The following is a 19687-nucleotide window of genomic DNA, read 5'->3' on the forward strand; positions in this document are numbered from 1 at the left end:
ATGTAAATTATTTCAATAAAGCTACTTAAGCCAAAAAAAAATAAAAAGAGAGAGAGAGAGAAAAAGAAAAAGAAAAAACAGCCCTAAGTTTATTTATACCAAATGAATGAGATACATAAACGCACTTACCGTAACTGGAGCTGGGACTCTACTAAAAAGCACAAGAACTTCTGCCCACATAGGTCAGATGTAATAAAGACTTTTGAGGCCTGTGAATTTTTCTCCCTGTAATAGATATATTAATAAAGAAACTGTTGGCACTCACTTAAAACTCTACCATAGTAATTATTAAAAGTCTTTGAAAATATTCTACAGGAAATACTACTTGGGCCAAGCAATATAACCTTGAAGACACAAAAGCACTTCTAAGAATTGAACTTCATGATCTCTAAGATTCCTTTCAGCTCTTTGACTCTGAGTCCACTACACAGCTTTTTTGGGGAAAAATTACAATAAATGTAATCATTACCAACAGACTTTTTAATTCCACATTATGCAAGCTGCCTACTGCTAAAGTAATGCAAACTTGAAGAGATCTTAGACCTCTTACAGGGTCTAAGGGGTCAGACATTTTATAACATGACCTCTCCAATCTATCTTCTCTCTCAGATTCGGCTCCACTTCATCCCTTTTTTTAACCCATACTCAAAAATTCTCTAGTCTCAAAAATTTCTTTGTAACTCTGTACAATAAGGATCTGCAATATATCCAACTTAGCAATAAGGTATTTAAAGACAAATGATTTTTAAATACAGGGAATTTTTATTCTATATATAAGGAATTTTTATTTTATAAGCAATTTTTATTTTATATATATAAAAATAGAACATACTTCAACACTGTACTCACATCTTTCCTTTCCTCCAACTGCCTATCCCTGACCTGCCAGCCTAAGAACATGCGCTTGTCTTTCTACTGGGATGCGGATAGCTTAAGGCAGTAGAGCCAGCTGTATTTTCAGTGCTTTCCCTGCTCTGGGTATATAGTCTTTTCGTAGCCTACTCTCTCATATCAAAATGAGTCTTTAAATACAGAGATGGACTAAGTATTAGATTATATAAAGGACTTACTGTTAATTTGGCTGGCTGTAAAAATGGTAGCATGGTTAGGTAAGAAAATGTCCTTACTTTTTAGAGAAACACACTTAGGTATTTAAGGGCAAAAATGAAGACTAATTTTCTCTAACATATTTCAGGAAAAACAAAACTCTCCCTTGACCCTGAGATTCCCTCAGCTAGTTCTGTATCCTCATTCCCATTCAAAGGCAAACTCCTGTATATCTATGTTCACCTCCTCGGTCCCCATTTACTTTTTCCACCCCATTCCACTCCACCCTAGACCCCCACCCCCAGGTGCTCTGGCCAAGGTCACCAGTGACCTTGCCATCCAGGTACTGCCTCTCTGAGCTCACCTAAGAGTGCCACACTTCACCAGCACCTGGCAACACTGGCACCTTCCTCTCAAAAGCCACTTTTCTTGTGTTCCATGACATGTCCTGCTGCTTCCCCCACCTAACCTCTCTTGCTCTGTCTCTCTGCAGCAGCTTTATCTCTTTTCACCCCTCCCAAATCTTAAGTTTCCAAGACTATAGTCACTAGCCCTCTTCTGATTCTATACAGCCTTGTTTTAACTATTCAGAGGTCACAGACTCTGAGAATCGAATGAATGTTAAACCCTCTCCTAAAGAAAAGGCCTATACACCACATATACCCATGATTACTATCTTTGATTCCAGAGGGTTACCAGAACCCCTGCAACTGCAAGCTCATCCACAGGCCCTCCTGGAACCCAACCTCTACACACTCCATAAATTCCAATCCACCTGTCTTGCCTCAATCACCACTGATAAGTGACTGCTCTGACCCCTGAGTTTATGACCCACATATAAAGCACCTTCTTACAGCTCTCATCAAACAGAACAGCCCAAAAGGCCATCTCTCTCCACCTCCTCTTTCGCAGCCCTTTCCCCTCCTCCTGCACAAACAAATGGAGAGTATTTTTAATTCCCTGAACAAACCACACATTCACACTTCTGCACTTTTCTTCTGATCCCCTCTAACTACTGTGTACTGCCCCGCTTACCCACCCAGGAAATACCGAGTCATCTTTCCAAAGCCCTACCAGCAGATGAGCAGTGCCACCATCCTCCAGCTGTCTCCTTCTGAGGACAGGGACAGCAACTTATTTGCTGATAAACCACAGCCACTAGTACACACACTGGCATTGACTGAATGACTGATTAAAGAGAACATAAAAGGAGGAAGGTCACATGGAACAGAGGTCTGAGTTGTGTTTCCCAGAAAAACAGCTGATACTCAACTAACATAAAGACAAAACTTAAGAAAAATGTTATAAATTCCCAAGTTTCCTAATCTACAGAAATTAGTTGTCTCTCCCTAAAACATCAAACACCTCAAATCTGAGAGATTACTAAGGAAGAAATAGCAAATGACAAAAGAATATTTTTATGATCACCTTAATATCACTAACATCCTCTACTGAAACTGAGGTAGCCTTTAATATATATCTCTATGTATTTTAGAAATATTAATAACTGCTTATACTCAAAGGAAGCTTTACACAAAATGCCAAGTATTTTCTAAAACTTTTAGTATCATTTTTCTTTGAATATAAAAATATATACTCCAAACCTTGTATTAGTAATCGTTTCTGTCCATAAATGGTCCATACAAAGTTCAGGAACAATTGGCTCTGTTTCTGGTGCAAGAAAGGAGCCATTAGAATTACTATTTGGAGAATGAGAAATACTGTGTCTCTTTGGAGATTGATTATGGCTTGAAAGATTGAACCTTTGCACCCCTGAAAAAGAGTGCACTCCTAAGGCTGGAGAATGAGCACGACTGCAAAATAAAGAGAAAAGAGTGCACCACAATTAATAACACAGGCTGATATAACACACTTTCTAATAAAGCTTTCCAAATTCTATGTATGGAGAGTATTCATAACATAAACCCAGTCAGAAATACAATTTTTTTAAAAAGGAGTAGCTACTTAAACGGTTTGTCAACATGCTTTATTATATTCTAAGGATTTAGAATTCCTGTTAGAATTCTTTTTCTTTAACTGAAAATCAGTTCATTTTCTGCCTCAGAAAATCAATTATTTATACCAATATTATTCAAAAAAGTTTAAACTATGTTCCTATACATTCAAACATATACACACCAACAAAACTATGTCCCTATTGTACCAGACAGATATTAACAAAAACAAAAGAAAAGCTAATGCAAATTAAGACAAAAGAAAACAGTACCAAAAAATTTCTGTAATTAATATTCACCAAACTGCTGCGACTTAGTGGTAAAAATGAGGCACTCTTACAACAAGCACTGGCAGTCTCTAAATATGACTCAGTGAAAAAGTAACACAGTAGGCCTGGAAGTCTTAGTAAGAATAGCACAACTGGAATAACGCTGTTTTCTCTAAAAGATACTCAGGATCTGTCAACAGAAATTTTAAATCCTTCAAATCACAAGAGAAAGTGTTAAAAGAAGGTATCTTTTTCTTGGGATGTCTTGTTTAAAGCAAGGAAATGCTTCCACACTTAATTCCCACCTGAGAGCTGCCATGTTGGAAATGGAAGGTGAGCGGGAGTGTAGGCTGGGCGAGGAGGCTGAGCGACTCTGGCTGTGGATGGAGGAGTAGTTCTGGAAGGGGGAAGCCACGGGGGAGTCTCCCCTGGAGAGGCTTCTGAGGTGTGCTGTGAGCGAGCTGCTGGTGGCCACATTCTGTGGGGTGCCCCCCTGTTCAGAGAACTTTAAAACAACATTCTCTTCCTTAAGTCAAAATGAAAAGGGGGAGGGGGCAGAAAATAATTAGATTAAAAGGGCAATTTCCTTGTGAGAATGCAGGGTAGTTGCCAGTTATTAAAGATATAATATCTTTTTACCTAAGGCACTCAACCTATTTCACAAGTGATTCTTCTAAAAACCTGCAAAGTTTTTAGTATTAATTATCCTTTTCTGTTAAGAAGTGATCTGCCTTCACCCTTACCTCTGTTTTGACTCTCCGGAGAGCCCACACAGAATGCAAACCTTGAACGGTGTCATAGGTCATTACAACGGAGGGATCAGTGTTGAGAAAAACAATTTTCATTGCATGATCTACAACATATTGTACCCGTGATGAACCAAAAAGACCTTAAAGACAGAACAGAAATGATCAGGTATAGAACAATGGACTTTTACAAGACTGTTGTTTATGAAGTGACTTCTTGCAATTCCTAAAGATAAAGAGAAATCAAGGCAATTAAGGCACAAAAATCTATTAATATATTACATAATTAACCCTCAATTTTTAATAAATTTACTTTGGGCATCAATTCCTTTCAAATATATTAAAGATGAGAATCTTACGAGTTTTGATTTCACACACATGCAACTAAACGTTGAAGATTTGTGCTGACTAAACCATTAAATTCATCAGCCACAGGTAAAAGGTCCATGACTCCTTTAATAAGTGACTTAATCTTAAATTACACTCAACCATTCGACCAAGTTTGACTTCCTTGCTGGTTCTTTTCTTCTCTAAGAAACCTGTTCTCCACTATAGCTATTCAAACAGTGCTGAACAGCGCACTACTGGATACACACGCAAAATAAGTTTCTCCTAGCGAGTCCAGCTTTTACATCTACAATACCATAAACTGATTTCTACATCCTTATTTGACTGTCTCCTAAATGTTGCCCTCTCAGTTAAAATACTGAAAAATTTTAAAAGAATTATTTTATAAAAGGAGTACTTTATAAAGAAAGAAATAAAAATCATTCATAATTCCACTCAAAATAACCTCTACTAATATATTTTGGGAGCACTCCTCTGAGTTTTTTTTTTCCTATACAGACATATTTTTTATGTTCTTACAAAATTAGGATGAGATTGCAGTTAGTTTTGTACCTTACTTAACATTATGAATAAGCAATTCCTGAGGTCATTAAATATTATTCAAAAACATGATCAATAATGGCTGCATACCATTCAATCACACACTCTGACATGTTTTTTTAGGTTGTTCGTAGTTGTTAGCAGTATAATATAGAATTGTCAATAAACTTTTTCTGTAAAAGGCCAAAGAGTAAATAGTTTAGGCTTTGCAGACATACTGACTCTGTAGCATAATTTTTTTTGTTTTCTACAACCTTTTAAAAGGGTAAAAACCACTCTTGGCTCTTAAGCCTTAGAAAAATAAACTGGATTTAGCCCCCCAGGCTGTAGTTTGCCAAGCCCTGATATAGAAGATAAAAACCTCAGTGGTATTTCAGAATATATACTTGGGATAAAGTCCTTAAAGTAAAATTGGTCAAAGAATATAAATATTTATTTTTAGCCTTCAAGTCCTCATTATTCATAATAGCCTATGTTTGGTCACATTTAAAATTTTAAAACAAGCATCTAGAAATACCTCTAGGAACTATTAAAAGTCTGAGTCCCAGCAAATTATGTTATTATGAGCAGGGAAAATGAAATATTAAAAATTTCCAAAGTAAAGGTCTAAGGCCCTACATTTCTTTGTTCCAAAAAAAGGAAACTATTTTAGTTTATCTAAGTATTGTTCATTTACTTACTAATTACTAAGGAACAAAGTCCAGAGTCATCTACAGGTAAGTCAGAAAATATATCAGTATTTCTGGTTGATGTATAGGCTCTATTTTTACTAAAAGAATACCTGTTAAAACAATTAATACCAGGGTATTCGATGAATTAATTAATATGAATTATTTTCATAATAAGAGTTATTTTTAAATGCTTAAATTAAATTATTTTTATAAAAGAAATCTAATTTTCATAAGCTCCTTTATTTCCTCCCCAGCCCCAAACTCAAAAGAGAGCCTACATAAAAGAATTTATAAAAATACACTTACTTCCAGATTTACAAACAAGAGGTGTGATTTCATCTAGTGGATGCAGCATGCTGAACATAGTGGGTAAAGGTTCTCTAGTAAAGAACAAATAAATAATCACCAACATAAGATGACTCCATTTGTGCACAAATTTTGTACTTCCCTTGCAAAGAAATGTCTTCTGCAGGTTACACTAACAACTAGAAACCTACCATCTCAAAAAGCAACCCTCTAAAAACTTTTGACCTACTGTTTTTCACAGTATCTTCTATTTTATTCCTAGAAATCTTTCCTCTTATGCAGGGTAAATTTGCACACACACACACACACACACACACACACACACACGGAACTCAGGGTAGCCCAGGTAGTATCTGTGAGCAGCAGTCAACACCTTTCAGAACAAACAGAGTAATGGGCATACGGCAGTCATTTTTTTTTTAAAACCTCTCTTTTTTTTTTTTTTTTAATCATCTTTATTGGGGTATAATTGCTTTACAATGGTGTGTTAGTTTAAAACCTCTCTTAGTGGCAGTGTCTCTAACAACTAGTAAAGAAATTTAGTCTTCTAGACCTATTGACAAAAGAGAGTATTTAAAAAAAAAAAAAGAAGAAACACTTCAAGTAAATGAAATGGCTGCATTTTCTTAAGGAGTGACTGAAAAAAGGAAAAAACAGACCTTCTATCTGAACACAGAGAGAGATTAAAATCTATAAGCAATTTTCTTAAAACTCAGTGTCTACTACTTGCACCACACTGTGACAGGTACTGTACGTTCCTGCCCGTCAACGAGCTCACAGCTGATCAGGGAGACAAAGTAAACACACTATAATTTATTACGCACCTAAGACATAAGAAGCGCTATGTCAAGAGATTATATACATTAGCTTGTTAAATTACTGCATAAATCCTAAGAAATAAATGACAGTATTCTTCCTGTAACAGATAAGGAAACTAAAGCCAAAGCTAATGATTTGCCCAAAGTAACATGATGGAAAAAATGGCAGAGCTAAGAATTGAGTTTTGTTATCTTTAAGCCAAGTGTTTGCTCAGTTTTACTACTTGGGGAAAAAAGCTGTAGATAATTAAGAGCCAAGTGAGAAGCAGAACTCATAAGGGTACAATGCTGAGATGAGAGAAAAAGGCATCTATCTGTGCTGACAGCATGGAAATTATCATCATCCCAAACTTTTGGGTAAACAATTTTACCTTAGAACCAACCAAAAAAAGCCCAAGGAATCATATTCTGACCTGCATACCTGGGTGGGCCTGGAGGAACCTCATGTGAAGAGCTGCTTCGTTCAAACAACAAGCCATACTTCGTGGGCCAAACATTTGCAACCTATTGGGTAAAAGGGTGAGGAAAAAAACAGAAGTAAAAGAAACTATTCTTTATAACATGTTTTTACGAAACATTACAGAACATTAGATTTCCTTCCAATTTAATAAGAGTTTTGCAGAGTAACAATCATTAACTATAATTTTTTTAAGTAATTCTAACAAGTAAATCTAAGACAAAATCAAATCTAAGGAAGAGAAGTTCGACCTGAAATTCCTGCCAGTAGCTAATATCAGTACCAAAATGACAATGTGATTAAAGTGTAACAATAGCATTAGGGCATGAAAAAGATAATAAGAAACAGGAGAAAGACTAATATTGCTCAAGTGCTTGAATAAAACCAAAATGATTTCTTCTATGTCACTTAAACTGAAAAAAACCTCTCAGAAAAGACTTCATAATTCACTTCACTAAATAATTTATTTTTAAGACAAAGGATGGAAATGGTAAGCCACTACAAGTTTATTTCAGTAAAAATAACATTTTTGATTACAAGACATGAGAGTAGCAATACTTCTGAAACCAATTAATTCAAGAATATTCTCCAATAAAACACAAAAACATTGAAACACTCACGTTTACCTGAAAAGGTAAAGAAGCTATGTAATCCTTTCCTTCTATGCTATGCATGTTAATACATGAGCTTTGCAATATACATATGCATTTTTCTACTTCATCACTACCTGAAAAGAGAGTACAATAAGATATATGCATTGTTTCCAAAAAAAAAAAATCCCAATAATCATAAATTGCAATTCCCGGGACTTCCCTGGTGGCACAGTGGTTAAGAATCTGCCTGCCAATGCGGGGGACATGGGTTCGAGCCCTAGTCCAGGAAGATCTCACATGCCGTGGAGCAACTAAGCCTGTGCTGCACAACTACTTAGCCTACGCTCTAGAGCTTGAGAGCCACAACTACTGAAGCCCAAGCGTCTAGAGCCCGTGCTCTGCAACAACAGAAGCCACCACAATGAGAAGCCCGCACACTGCAACGAAGAACAGCCCCTGCTCACCGCAACTAGAGAAAGCCCGCATGCAACAATGGAGACCCAACACAGCCATAAATAAATAAATAAATAAATAAATAAATGTTTTAAAAATAAATAAATTGCAATTCCCAACAGCACAAATTCTTTAATGCACAATATAAAAATGCTTGCGCTAATCCACCATTATTAGTGGCTTACTTATTTTGAATGAAAAAAAATGAGATAAACATTTGGAATCATCATAAGATCAAATAAAATTTCAAAAAGGAACTTACTGTAGTCCTTTTCAGACTTATCCTGTGATATAATGAAGTCACACCACAATGCCTAAAATCAAAACAAAATGCTTACCTAGGAAAATTACATCTAAATAATAACCTATTAACTAATGGTATCTAAATAGTAGTGTCACCTACATAACGGTCCCTCCTCATCAGCTCAACACATATACCATGGGAACAAAGAAAAATAAGATAAAATTAGACTAATTAATGATAACTATCTTCAGGAAAGATAAACTATGCTTGCAAATAAAAAGAAAAGGGAAAACAAAATCAAGAAACCTACTAGATAGAAGCTTTGCAGCAAAAGTGAATTCAAATAGTGGTTCAACCTGTAGTAAACCCTATATCCTATACAAAGCTAAAGATTATCAGAAGAGTTGAAAATTGCCAAGCTATTTTATAATCTCCAGACTTACCTAATCTTATCATTCTTTGACTGGCCAGAAAGAATGTTTAGAAAAACATTTCCCTTTCTTAAGGGCCCATCTTAAAAATATATATACAAACTAGGAAAAGCCGTTAAACTTCAACTGGTATGCCTGACAATCACTCATTGAAATTTTTTAATGGCATTTTTATGTCTTTTTAATTGTGGTAAAATATACATAACATAAAATTTACCATCTTAACCATTTTTCAGTGGTATTAAATACATTCACAATGTTACATGAGGGGGAAATTATCAGCAAAAAGAGTACTGGCTTCGACACTCCTGGATGGAAATGCTTTCACACATGTTCTCAAATTTGGGAATAATTCAGTTGACCCTTCCTAATAAATTGTTAGAAGAGTACAACACTCATCAGGAAATAGTTCATGGGGAAAAAAAAAAAAAGAGCAGCGTCGAGGTACAATTTCAGTGTCTACAAATGGGGAACTTCACATGAGTAAAAAGCTTCTAAAAACCTCCTGTCAGTAGCCTAACAATTAATGCAACCAACAAAAATGTTTTCACTTCTCCCTCAACTTGATATTCTAAAAACTTTCAGTAAGAAAAGATGAAACAGTACAGTGAACATCTGTCTCACCTGAATTTTGCCGTACCTGTCTAAGGGCATTTGAGTACATGTGGAATTGCAGGGGGCAGGGGCTATTTGAAAATTGCACACATCATGACACTTTACCCCTAATCACTTCATCGTGCATTTCCTAAAACTAAAGATATACTCCTATATAACCACAAAACCATCATCCCACCTGAGGAAAAATAATGTAATTTTCTTCTAGCACCTGATGTCCAGTCCATTTTAGCAAGTAATTCACAGGGTAATACCTTGGTGCCATGGTAATATCCTTTCACCCAAGAGTGTTAATATCCATTAACAATCCTTTTCTGAATCCATTATTACACTGGAGGTTACAAAGTGGTGATTTTTTAACTCTACCCTTCTTTCTATATTTATTAGCTGGCATTCGTCCATAAATAAGGGTGTTCCTTCATTAACTCGAGATGAACTGCACGTCTTCCTAGAAAGGCAGGGCAAATGCTTAATTCCTTCCCTTTAATTACCGATTTTCATAATAGAGTTAGGTGTAATAGCCAACTGCAATGATAACAAGTTAGGTTTTTTCTTTCTCTTTCTGATTATCACTAGGAACCAGATTTTTATTTATTGAATACTCTGCCATCAATTATAATCATCATGTGTTACAGTATTCTTTGTACCCTCAATGTCTTAGAAATTTTTACTGAGAATAACAAATTGAATTACTCAAGAACAGTGTTTAAAGACTATCATTAAATTGACAAAAGATGGTGTAAAAAAAGTGATGATACAGAAAACAAATGAAGTTTTTTAAATGGACACCCAGCTGCTGGGACCATTACACTGTTTTTATTATTTCTGTTAAATTTTAGGACAAAAACTTTTTTAAGTGTTAAGTAGTCAATCAAACGCCAAAATTCAAATCAACTCACCTGTTGAACAGGACTGTCAACTGTAAACGCTTTATAAACAGCCAATGCCTGGCTTTTACTTCCTTTGCTCCAGATGACCATATTTCCAGCCACATAGAGTTCCTCATCGTAATCTACTTCTTCTCCAATTTCACTTACGCCTTTCCTTAACTTCCAGCTCTCCTTAAAAATTAACACATGTAGGACATGTTCAAGCACTTTTTTCCAAAGTATGGAGCAGGATTTATTAATTAAATCAAATAATCATTCAGAGACAAGTTTCCTACTCTCTCTTTGCCTGGGGAGTAAGACTCAATCTAAGCCCAATTCTTAGAAGCTTAGTGCCACTGATTTAAAAAGTGGGGTGTGTGCATATGCGTATTATATACCTTACAGGATGTTTTATATTATACTACTATATTATTTGCCCCAAATATAAACAAACAAAAATTGTACCATATCTATAGATCAAAAAATGAAACCAACATGCTAGGGAAACTAAAATGGTATATTAGGTGCATGGGGAAGTGATGGAGAGGGGACAGGAAGGTGCACATGGGAATCACTGGGGGAGTTTATTCACAGGGTAGATTTCCCTGCTTCACAACTAAATATACATTCACCTTCCTTCCCTTGTCCCACTCATCAAAATAAATGGGAGAGAGAAAGGTTCAGATTTCTAACTACATAGACTACCTGAGATTTTGGTATCCCAAAAGGAATAAAAGTGGAATAAGGTGGGAAAGACTGATTTCCTGACACACGCTAACATCTCATTCTCCTATTTAAGAACTAGTACTCTATCTACTTATGTGGCATTTTCTTTGTCCTCAAGAAACATGTAAGTCTTTTTGCAGCAGGGACCATTTCTAACTCTACCATCTAATAATCAAACAACATGAAATCTGGTCCCCACATACTAAGGGAAGAGAAAGAGGTTTAGAAAGGACCATAATCATAGTACTTATTATAAAACCATGAGTTATATGCCTAAATAAACGGTTATGACACCATAATACAATGAAGTCATTATTTTAGTCTTGACTGAAATTACCAAATCTTAACCACTACCCTAGAAGTAGCATTATACTCATTTCTCAGTTGCAGGTAGCCTTAAATTACAAGTAGATCACAACATTCTATATTTCAAAAACACAACGGGAAACTTAACGGAACCTTCTGTTTCTCGTGGATTGTAACCTCCTGAAGGGATCCCACCAAGCCAGCGGCACCATCAGAAGACCATAACTCTGACGCTGGCTGCAGCTGGCGAAGCTGAAGGTTCAAAGCATTAGGGTGGTGCTTGCAGTGGTCTCGACCAAAAGGAACAAATTCCTGCAAATCCCCGGCTGCAATCATTGTTGCCCTTTCTTCATAGAAGTTCGACATGGGTTCCAAATATCAACATTATTTCTGTATGAATTCAAACACACTCTGGTCAGCTTCTAGAGTTAAAACCAGAATAAAATATCATAAAAGTTTACAGAAGAGTCATTAATCCTTAGATGAGTGTCAATCCTATTACACTGTAGGTGTACAGTAATTATAACATCAAAGGTCATTCCAGATCTGACTCTCAGGCGATTACAGTTATTGCCACATTTTAGCTGGAGACTGACCAATAGACGGTTACCACCGAAGGAAACCGCTGGGTTGAGACAAGCACTTACATCCCACAACACCTGTCCTATGTCTCCTACTACTATATGCTAGTTTTTCCACACTTCACATATGAAGTATTTAGACAAGTTGTACTTTACAGTCCCATGACTGCCCGGCTTCTCAACATTTAAGGTCATTTCTGTTCAGCTGTTGGAAACTCATTTGAAAAGCACACCTCAAGGACCACTGGCATATTGGAATGAAACAAACAAAAAAAACACAAAAAAACACATATTACTTCTAATTCATCACAAGTTGAACTACTCGTTTCAGCTGACCAATCCACAAAAGACCTAATAAACTGTCAAATGTCACCAGTAGTTTTGACACCCCAGTCCACCTAAACATATGACTACAATCAATTCCAATTTGGGGTCCAAACACAGGAAACCAAGGCATGAAGAACTCTGGCCATGGGACAGCCACACTTGCAGCAAATTTATGAGTCCTAGCTTTAATTAACACAACCTAGTACAGTACAGCTTATCACTATAAAGATGTGGCTGAGCTGTGGATGGAACCATGCCCCTTTACTTCCAAAACATTTCTACATACAGTAGTTGACAGCTAGTAAAATTCACTGTATAATGTAGTATATAAGGTGGATGCCAGTTCTCTCTCTAAGAAAACACCTACATTAAAAATGGATTTTGTGGCATCACATTTAAGCTACAATCCTCAAACAGATCAAAACCAACGTTTGACCACAGCACCACAGACAACTTTAAAGGGTTTGAAATGGCACTCACAATTAAAAGTTTAACTAGGGCTTCCCTGGTGGCGCAGTGGTTGAGAGTCCACCTGCCGATGCAGGGGACACGGGTTCGTGCCCCGGTCCAGGAAGATCCCACATGCCGCGGAGCGGCTGGGCCCGTGAGCCATGGCCGTTGAGCCTGCACGTCCGGAGCCTGTGCTCCGCAACGGGAGAGGCCACAACAGTGAGAGGCCCACATACCGCAAAAAAAAAAAAAAAAAAAAAAAAAAAAAAGTTTAACTAAATTTGACTTATATTTCTCATCTGAGGTCTTTTTGGCATCAGTAGGGTTTTTTCCCTGCAATATCTCAAAGCCCCTGTAGTTCCTATGCAGCTCCTCTAGGGTCAAAGTTATTTTGCTATGAATTAAATGCTATTCCTGACATAACCAAACGCCACAATCAAAACACTTTTATTTTCCTCCCGCTAAAATTCAGAATTGAGAAGACCTGAACTTGGGATATAACTAAAACAGTAGCTTATAAAACTTACAAGAAAAAAATAAAATTCAGCTGGTCTTCCTATATTCTGGTCAACAGGATAACCAACATTAAAAAACTTGCGAGTTCATCCGACTTCAGTTGTGCAATTATTGAGACGTTATCCTATTAAAACTTTGAGAGGGGCTTCCCTGGTGGCGCAGTGGTTGAGAGTCCGCCCTCCGATTCAGGGGATGTGGGTTCGTGCCCCGGTCAGGGAAGATCCCACGTGCTGCGGGGCGGCTGGGCCCGTGAGCCATGGCCGCTGAGCCTGCGCGTCCGGAGCCTGTGCTCCGCAACGGGAGAGGCCACAACAGTGAGAGGCCCGCAAAAAAAAAAACTTTGAGATTAAATTACAAAAGTATTCATTATGGTTATTTTCATAGTACAATATCTTTTTGTACTAATTAAGGCGACACATTTAATACTTTTGCAATACCCCAAATTTTTATGTTTTTACTTATTAGGGGACAACATAAAGAGCTACAGATGAAAGTACTGTATTAAATTGATATGCTATAAAACAAGATATCAGCATTGCTTACCAGGAACAAAAACTACCCCGCCAGAGGTAACCACACAGTTGCTTCAAGAGTAAACCCAAATGCACACAGAAAACACCTTGAGTTGAGACTCCGCAAAAAGGCAGAGCTTCCCCGGCCTCTTTAGGGTCAGGTGAAACAGTCTAAGAGCTTGGGTCTCAGAACATCGTATCAGAGCGGCAAGGGGCTGAACTAGAAGCTAAGGCCCACAAGGGACACCGCGTTTAACTCAGGAAGGAAGCCGGCGCAGAGTGGAGCAAGAAGGTGCACCCCGTAAAGCCCAGCCCGCAAGCTGGGGTCCCCTTGGCTCTGGCGCCCGCTCAGCGCCCGCCCCGGGCTCCCAGCCCTCCGGGTCACCGCGCGCGGGTAGGCCTCGGGGCGGGTGAGAGGGCTACCCGACAGGCGATGAACCACCAGGCGCTGCGGGCCTGGGCCCTTACCTGTGTGACTCGGGACGCGTCAGGCGCGGCGAGCCCCGGCTGCTCCCCGGAGGCGCGGGGGCCGAGGGGGCCCGAGGGTGGCGGCGGAGACGGTCACGGTGACTCCTCGGCCGCTGCAGCTTCTCATTCCCTCTCCCTCCCCTATTCCGGAGGAAGACTGGGCAGCTGCGAACACGACTGCTAATGACAGGCAGGCGTGCGGGAGAACCACTCAGGCGACATGTTCAAATGGACGCGTCCATGTTGAATTTCCCGTCCTGCTTCGCGCCGAGGCGGGGCTTCGCCGGGAGCGAGCGGCGTTCCCGCGGTCCTAGCGCCTCCGTAGTTGCACGAAGGAAGCGCGAGGAGGAATTTGCTGGGTATTTATTTGTATCTTCAGCCTGTACTGGGATAGGATCTTCCTGGTGTCCAGATCTTCTCCAGGTCATGTCAGTACGAGCCTGAACTGCCTCATAACTATGAATTAGAAGGTTTTCTGGCCAACTTCGCTCTCGTCTCCTGACCCCCAAATTGGAGGTATATGCCTCCAGGCTTGGGGGACGGTGGGGACTCTACTGATTTTCTCTCTTTACCAGTGCACTTTAACCTTTTGGGGATCCGGACCTTGATGAAAGGTATAGAGGTCCTCATAAAAACGTTGCATGTAATAATCTGAGCTTCACAGAGACTTCCCCTAGCAATTCATAGATCCAGGTTAAGAACCCCAGCTTTACCCCTCCCTCCTTGTCTGTGGATTCAACCGTACAATATCACACTTGTGGAAACTGTATAACTCTGTTGAGCTCTAATCTCCCATTGCGTGGTGTCACTATGTTAAAAGGATTGATATGCGTCCTATTGCCTGAGAAATAAAGTTCAAATTCCTTATCCAGAAATATAAAGTTGTCTGAAACTTTATGTCTTCACTAAAATTATCTCCTTAGGGTCTCCAAACACATCTTGCACTTCGTGGTATCTTGGTTCATTCTCATCTCTTTATTTGAAATGTCAACCTTCAGGGTTTAGCTCAAATGGCCTCTTTTCAGAAGGCTTTACTCCAACAGGAAGGAGCCTGCTGAGGACTGAATATTTGTGTCTCCTCCCCAAATTCCTATGTTGAAACCTAATGGCCTATGTGATGATACTAGGAGGTGGGACCCTTAGGAAGTGCTTAGGTCATGAGGGTGGAGCCCTCATGAAAGGGATAAGTGCCCTTATGAAAGAGACCCCACAGAGCTCCCTGGCCCCTTCCACCAAATGAGGACACAGCAAAAAGACGGCTGTCAATGAACCAGGAAGCACAACCTCAGCAAACACTGAATCTGCTAGCACCATGATCTTGGACTTTCCAGCCTCTAGAACTGTAAAGAATAAATGTTTGTTGTTCGTAAGTTTATGGTATAGCAGCCCAAAGGGATCAAGATAGAACTTAGTCTATCTTAGACTCTGAGACCAAAATATCCCCAGACATCCCTGCCCTGAGGGTACACATGAGGTCAAATTAACAATCACATTAACAGTGCTCTGCCTTTATCTTTTACTATTTCCCCCTACAGGGTCCCCCCTCAGCACCACTCCCCCTCTAAGTCCTCTTCCTACCAGCCCTCTTCCTGACCTGGTCTTTCTGGGAGAAACAACATCAGGACATATCCCAGTTGCCTCTCAGAGTCTCTGAGTGCCACCCTCCACCTCTCGCCCCACCTCAGCCACCACCATGGCCTGACCATACGTGGACCCTCCTAGAGAAAGGGACACCATAGGCTGGTTCCACCAGCCCTGTCAGCCCCACTACCAGCCACTTGCCACAGAGGACGAGGCCCTCTGCCCTGGCTTTGCTGTGCCATCAGGCCATTGTCACACTCCCTGGGGCACTGGCTTGGAGGGAATGCCTCCCCATGGGGTGTGCAAGCTGATATAAACCCAGAAGTGTAGGGAGCAAATTTAGATCAAGGCAAATTTTGTTCAAGAGGAGCAAGGCAGGAAGGAGCCAGAGACATAAATTCCCTTTTCTTTTCCCTCTGGTGGACTGTTCTACAGCATGGTTTCTGTGCACAGCCTGCCAGACATCCTCTGTGGCTGAGTGGGCACACCTGCCAAGCAGTCAGCTGAGTTTTTGGCAGTGGCCAATGCAGTGCTTCTCATCCTTCCCTTCCCTTCATTCTCTCTATCGTGGGCTAAAGCATCAGCACTCATCAAATCTGCCTCCAGCTCTACGTTTTAGAGAACACAGTCCACAAAGTGTGTCCTATGCGACTTATTGTCCAGTCTGTGAATAGAGTTACTGAAAGGGTTCGCACAGGCCTTCCTCCTGGATGTTCCCTTGCCTGCCAATAAATTCTCTCAAGATGCCTCTCCGTGGCCTCCGCCTATGATGTTTTCCCAGGACTGGGGTTCCCTGAAACACAGACTTTCCATTTTAAAACCAGATATCCCAAGCAAGCTGGGACCACTGGTCACCCTAATTTGCAGTCATAAGAGGCAGTTTTCACATGCATTTGAGCAAAACCTTACCTTCTGGGACCTTGGGTAACGAACCCCGCAGCATATAAAACACAATGTCTTCTCTATTCAAACGTCTGGCTAGCCTGGCTGGCCCAAATACCTCTCACCGGTATTTGTAAAAACAGTTTCAACATCGGGGCAATTTACAGCACTGCATTGAACAAACAGGAAGTCTAAACATCTAGGAAATTAGAGGTTTTATTCGTTTAATCAAAGCTTGTCCCATCTTAAAGGGGAATTTACTTTCCCAGTTTTAAATTTTCCCTTCTCAAAGAGACGGTTTACTATATATATATATATATATATATATATTTTTTTTTTTTTTTTTTTTTTTTTTGCGGTATGCGGGCCTCTCACTGTTGTGGCCTCTCCCGTTGCGGAGCACAGGCTCCGGACGCACAGGCTCAGCAGCCATGGCTCACGGGCCCAGCCCCTCTGCGGCATGTGGGATCTTCCGGGACCGGGGCACAAACCCGTGCCCCCTGCATCGGCCGGCGGACTCTCAACCGCTGCGCCACCAGGGAAGCCACGGTTTACAATATTTTGAGTCCACAATTTAAATGCTACTTTTTCAAATCTCAGTAACCTACTTTGCCCTACAAAAACACAACAATTTTAGAGAGCTGTAATTAGATATTAAATTGAGAGTAGGTGCCATGTGGAAACTCAACTGGATTCAACTCTCTGTTTTACAGAGGCAACTCTGAGGTTAATTTGCTTAGTACCTTTTGTATTAAGTTCTTGCTTCCCAATTCTGATTTTATCCAGCAATATTTTACTACTTTAAGCCTCTGGATCTCTTGGCTATAAATGCTAAATTAGTAGGCAGCAAGACTTGAAATAGTGACTGTAATGGACTTTTTCATAGCACAGTGAATATGTTGTTATATGATACTGAATGGGGGCATTAGCTGTAAATGGCACCAAGCAGTCATTCCCTGTATGATAATGTAACCAGCAACAACTAAGGAAATACTTTCTAAAATCCCTCCATGATAAAGGTATCCTTCTTTATTTTTATTATTTTATAAATTTATTTATTTATTTATTTATGGCTGCGATGGGTCTTCGATGCTGCGTGCGGGCTTTCTCTAATTGCGGCGAGTGGGGGCTACTCTTCGTTGAGGTGCACGGGCTTCTCATTGCAGTGGCTTCTCTTGTTGCAGAGCACAGGCTCTAGGCACGTGGGCTTCAGTAGTTGTGCCACACGGGCTCAGTAGTTGTGGTGCACAGGCTTAGTTGCTCCGGGGCATGTGGGATCTTCCTGGACCAGGGCTCGAACCTGTGTCCCCTGCATTAGCAGGCGGATTCTTAATCACTGCGCCACTAGGGAAGTCCCGATAAAGGTATTCTTAGCCATTGTGAGACTTTACCCGGTAAGGGTGGGTAGTTGAAGTTGGTAGAGAAAGAGGGACCCATACACTGAGACAGAAGAATTACAAGGCTTGAATTCTCGCTTGACTAGTTAATAAGTTCAGAGGTGACTTTGTATAGTATTTATATTCCCACCGCTGAAAAAGAAGGTGTGTGGGGGGCTTTCCAATTTCCACAAGTGAATATGTGCTGTACATCATATCTATAGCTTTTTAAGAACTCTGAGCGGTTTGAGATTTTTACCTTCTCTGCCTGCCACAGTTCCATAAATGCTGGTAGAAGCCAGAAAACTGCCGGGTCAAAGATGAAGAATAATTTGTTACTTACAGCAGAGCATCAGCATTTTTGTGCCAGTTCCCTGAGTCCAAATTCCCACAGAGTGATGTGAAGGCTGGATGACATCTACATGCACCTTGGGTTGCATCACAGGAAAGAACAGTGAGCTTAGGAAACCCAAATCTTTAATAATGTGTAGTAAGAATGTCTGCCCTTGGCTCCGAGGGAGACACGATCTCCATCTTCTAAGGCTGTGAGCAAACCTGCCCTTTGCTCAAGAAGTAGACACTATCTCTATCTTCCAAGGCAGTTTCCTACACAAAGGAACAAAGGCAGACAGTGCCCCCCCAAGCAACAAGCGGAAACATGAAAGACCCATGGAGAATTGTCTCCCAACATGGCAAAGTATAACTTTCATTTTAATGGAACTTTATTATTAACTAGCACCCCTATCCAATATCAAAGTTTCTTCTATACAAGCAAACTAAAAGACACAGGAGCTGGGACTTCCCTGGTGGTCCAGTGGGTAAGAGTCCATGCTCCCAACGCAGAGGGCCCAGGTTTGATCCCTGGTCCAATGCAGAGGGTCCGGGTGCGATCCCTGGTCGGGGAACTAGATCCTGCATGCATGCTGCAATGAAAAAAAAAAAGATCCTGCGTGCCACAACTAAGACCTGGTGCAGCTTAAATAAATAAATATTAAAAAAAAAAAAAGACACAGGACCTAATTTCAAAAGGTTGTGTATTTGTCATCTCTTGCTGTGTAACGATATTACCACAAACCTAGTGGCAATGCATATTTATCTCCCAACTCCTATAGTCAAGAATCAGGCATGGCTTAAGTGGCTCCTATGATTAGGGTCTCACCAGACTGTAGCCAACATTTGGCACTGAGTCTTGAAAGATACTTAAATCAGTTGGGAGGCGTAAATAGGAAAAGTCATTTTAGGCAAAGAAATCGGCCCGGGAAAAGGCTTGGAGATGACAAAGTTTATGACTGATTTGCAAATACCCCAAGAAGTTTAGGAGTCGAGAAAATAAATCCAGGAGTATGTGCAGAAAGAGAACTAGCAAGCCAGGATGCTTATTCAAGAATTATCTATGGACCACATCAAAAGGACAAAGAAGCCAACTCTAAGGGGTGCCACTGGCCTAAAGGAATAATTTGAGTATCATAAAAAACAATGATCATGGGGACTTCCCTGGCAGTCCAGTGGTTACGACTCTGCACTTCCACTACAGGGGGCATGGGTTTGACCCTGGTGGGGGAACTAAGATCCTGCATGTTGTATGGTGTGGCAAAAAAAG

General features: G+C 40.1%; 1 protein-coding gene across 10 annotated transcripts in view; it reads right to left on the minus strand.

The window, feature by feature from the left end:
• Positions 1–14497, minus strand: part of ANAPC1 (anaphase promoting complex subunit 1) — a 118762-nt gene extending 104265 nt beyond the window's left edge. For 6 of the 10 annotated variants that reach the window (XM_089922790.1, XM_089922791.1, XM_089922789.1 and 3 more), the window contains exons 1-11: positions 14249–14497; positions 11548–11784; positions 10393–10554; positions 8466–8517; positions 7778–7884; positions 7122–7204; positions 5883–5956; positions 4015–4160; positions 3577–3797; positions 2652–2861; positions 130–225 (exon numbers count right to left, since the gene is read on the minus strand). In XM_089922790.1, coding sequence (XP_089778916.1) covers positions 130–225; positions 2652–2861; positions 3577–3797; positions 4015–4160; positions 5883–5956; positions 7122–7204; positions 7778–7884; positions 8466–8517; positions 10393–10554; positions 11548–11760 — 1364 coding nt within the window. In that variant the 5' untranslated portion in view covers positions 11761–11784; positions 14249–14497. Of the gene's footprint in view, positions 1–129; positions 226–2651; positions 2862–3576; positions 3798–4014; positions 4161–5882; positions 5957–7121; positions 7205–7777; positions 7885–8465; positions 8518–9671; positions 9942–10392; positions 10555–11547; positions 11817–13279; positions 14222–14248 lie in introns of those variants that run through there. The other 4 variants (XM_022599309.3, XM_089922792.1, XM_089922793.1 and 1 more) reach the window with 4 other exon arrangements.
• Positions 14498–19687: the final 5190 nt, after the last annotated feature.

Source organism: Delphinapterus leucas, chromosome 13 (genome assembly GCF_059928025.1).
Source record: "Delphinapterus leucas isolate spDelLeu-1000000601 "Yukka" chromosome 13, BTC_Dleu_Yukka2, whole genome shotgun sequence".
NCBI lineage: Eukaryota > Metazoa > Chordata > Mammalia > Artiodactyla > Monodontidae > Delphinapterus > Delphinapterus leucas.